At 49.4% G+C, this 2,522-nt stretch overlaps 1 protein-coding gene across 4 annotated transcripts in view; it reads left to right on the forward strand.

Annotated features, from left to right (window-relative positions):
- The window catches only part of FAXDC2 (fatty acid hydroxylase domain containing 2), a 16,519-nt gene extending 15,273 nt beyond the window's left edge, over positions 1-1,246 (forward strand). For all 4 annotated transcript variants that reach the window (XM_009322614.1, XM_009322613.1, XM_009322616.1 and 1 more), the window contains one exon: positions 872-1,246. In XM_009322614.1, coding sequence (XP_009320889.1) covers positions 872-1,028 — 157 coding nt within the window. In that variant the 3' untranslated portion in view covers positions 1,029-1,246. The remainder of the gene's footprint in view (positions 1-871) is intronic.
- The last annotated feature ends 1,276 nt before the right edge of the window (positions 1,247-2,522 follow it).

Consider the following 2,522-nt stretch of genomic DNA (forward strand, 5'->3'; position numbering starts at 1 on the left):
ACAAGCACAGGGTCAGAGGCAGTTCTCTGCAAGGCTTTTCTTAGAAGTTTAGCAGACACCACATGTGATCTAGAATAAAAAGACAGAGCAAGGGCAAGTCACACAGCTGAAAGAAATTTGCAGGGAGCCTTCCCTGTCTGTCCTCCCATACACTGGGATTAGTAACACCGATCAGATAACACCTTGCCCAAACACTTGCAGTTAACACTTCCTAGCAGAGATTCCCAGCCTCCTCCTACAGTGAAGAGCGCAGAGTTTCCGCAGGTTGTTTCAGGGATACATACCACAGTAGTGGAAGAAGTATTCCCATCTCCCAGATGTGCACTGAATTCATAGACGTACTCCCTTGAACACAGTTTGCCTTTCCTGCAGAAACAGCCACTGTGGCAGTTCTATCACCGCCCAAATGCTGGGCAACACCCAAACCACGGTGCCAGTTCTCGTTATCAGTCGTTTCCTCCGCAGCTTGGCTCATGTCAGGACATGGATCACTGCAGAGCTGAGATGCTCTCTGGGCGGAACGGCTCTGCCGGCATCCCAGTGCTGGAAGCACGGCAGCTCCGTGTCGCAGGGCAGCCGGGTCTCTGGAGCACGCAGACATGGCGACGTGGCTGTCCAGCTGCTCCCGCAGCTCTGAGCTGTCCGGGAGAGAGACGGCTGTTGTTCAGTGCCACCATTTCTGGGTAACAGTGGCACCAGAGAGGGAAGTTGCGGAAGTTTCACCCGGGCTTCGTTAGAGCTGCGAGGGAGACTGGTGCAGTGGCAGAAATTGCATGGACAGCTTATCAGGGCTCTGAAAGGAGATGGAAACAAGAAGGGCGAGGTAACCTCAGTAAGTTTCAATGATGTTTATTCTCTGGTCGGTTTCCAGGTTCAACCAGTGCTACGGAGTCCTGGGAGTGCTGGATTATCTGCACGGAACAGATAGAGTGTTCAGACAAACCAAAGCCTTTGAGAGACACAGGGTCCTCCTCAGCCTCACGCCACTCTCGGAAAGCATCCCCGATGCACCCAGGAGGGCAGAGTGAACCCAGCAGCCTGCGGTTCTTCCTGAGCCCAGTGACTGGCAGAGCGAGACACAATGATTTACGCCAAATAGTATTTTAATTAGGAAACAAGTTATTCTTCACACATAACAAAATCAAAGCTGAATTTGAACATGCTACTTGAAATGACTGCGCTTTTGCTGCCTGTTATTTTCTTCCTAAGGCACAAAAAAACCTGCTCTAGAAAGCTATTTTTAAACAATGTTTAGAGGGGTTTTTTCCTTAATTACTTGCAGTGTTCCTTGGTTCTAGCTGCCTGCGCATAAGCCAGGTGCGTTCTGGGCCACATGGCTTTGGGGGGTTCCTAGGACGTTCTCATTATTAAGGTTTTAACGCTTCAGTGTTCACAGGCCATGCTTTGGCCCCTTTCAGCAGCATTCTATAGAAATACCAGCAAGATCACTGTAACTACATATGATAGGAATTAAAAACACTATTTTTGAGACTCGGAACACCTGGGACATGGGATGCAACCCCATGGAAAGTCAGTGGGACCACAGCTTTAGAAACACTCTCCCTTGCACACGCAACAGAGGCCCGACTTCCCCCGAGCAGTTTTTCTTCATGCGGGAGGTCAGTACAGGTCTGAATGAAGGGCTGTCACATCCTCATCTCCGCTCCACAAACTAACACCTGCAAACATGAAGTGCATTTCCCCCCTCACGGGACAGGGAAGCAGAGCTGGGAGCTGATGTGCTACACGGCAGAAGCCCTGGTACATCACCTCCTCCTGCTGAGCCTCATCTCGCTCCCCACATGCCAAAAGAAGGCACCAACTGAAACAGGCAGCTCTGTATAACGATGAACTATAGAAAGAGACTGTCCAGGGCAAGAGGAGTCCCTGCTCTCCTGCGTGGAGATCAGTCAAACCCTGCAAGACCCAACGAAAAGCACCTGTACCTTTAGGCACATCCAGAAGTACCTATACAATATACAACCCATCGAGACATGCTGCAAGTTTTCTCCAGGATCTTTTTAAAAAGTCTCAATCCTGCTTGGGACAAGAGTGACACCTGCCTCTCCCCATTGCTAGGCCCGCGCCCTAAGCAAGCCCTCCGAGGAGAGGACACGCAAGTGTCTGCGAGTGCGCCGCACTTACCTGCCGCCAGCCCAGCTCCACCCGTGGAAGCCAGCTCTCTTCCCCCCCCACCACCCCCGGATGAACCCAGCCCGTTCATCCACCCGCAGCCCCCTGGGGAGGGCAAGTCAGCAGGACAGAAAACCCAGGCGGCATTGTCTTTTGAAGTTTTTATTTTTATACATTTTTTTTTTGTATTAAAAAGGAAAAAGCATAATTACCACAAATTACAAAGGACTAAAGCATTACTAGAATAATGAATCACATCAGCCTAGAAAGCAGATACTCTGAATAATATTAATGTTATAATACAAGCTCTCATTCAAGTATTTTACATTTTTCTCTTTTCCTTTTATACGTGATGATGATCCTAGCACATGGGTCAAAGATTATGTACT

Source organism: Pygoscelis adeliae, unplaced genomic scaffold (genome assembly GCF_000699105.1).
Source record: "Pygoscelis adeliae isolate BGI_AS28 unplaced genomic scaffold, ASM69910v1 Scaffold34, whole genome shotgun sequence".
In the NCBI taxonomy this organism is placed as follows: Eukaryota; Metazoa; Chordata; class Aves; order Sphenisciformes; family Spheniscidae; genus Pygoscelis; species Pygoscelis adeliae.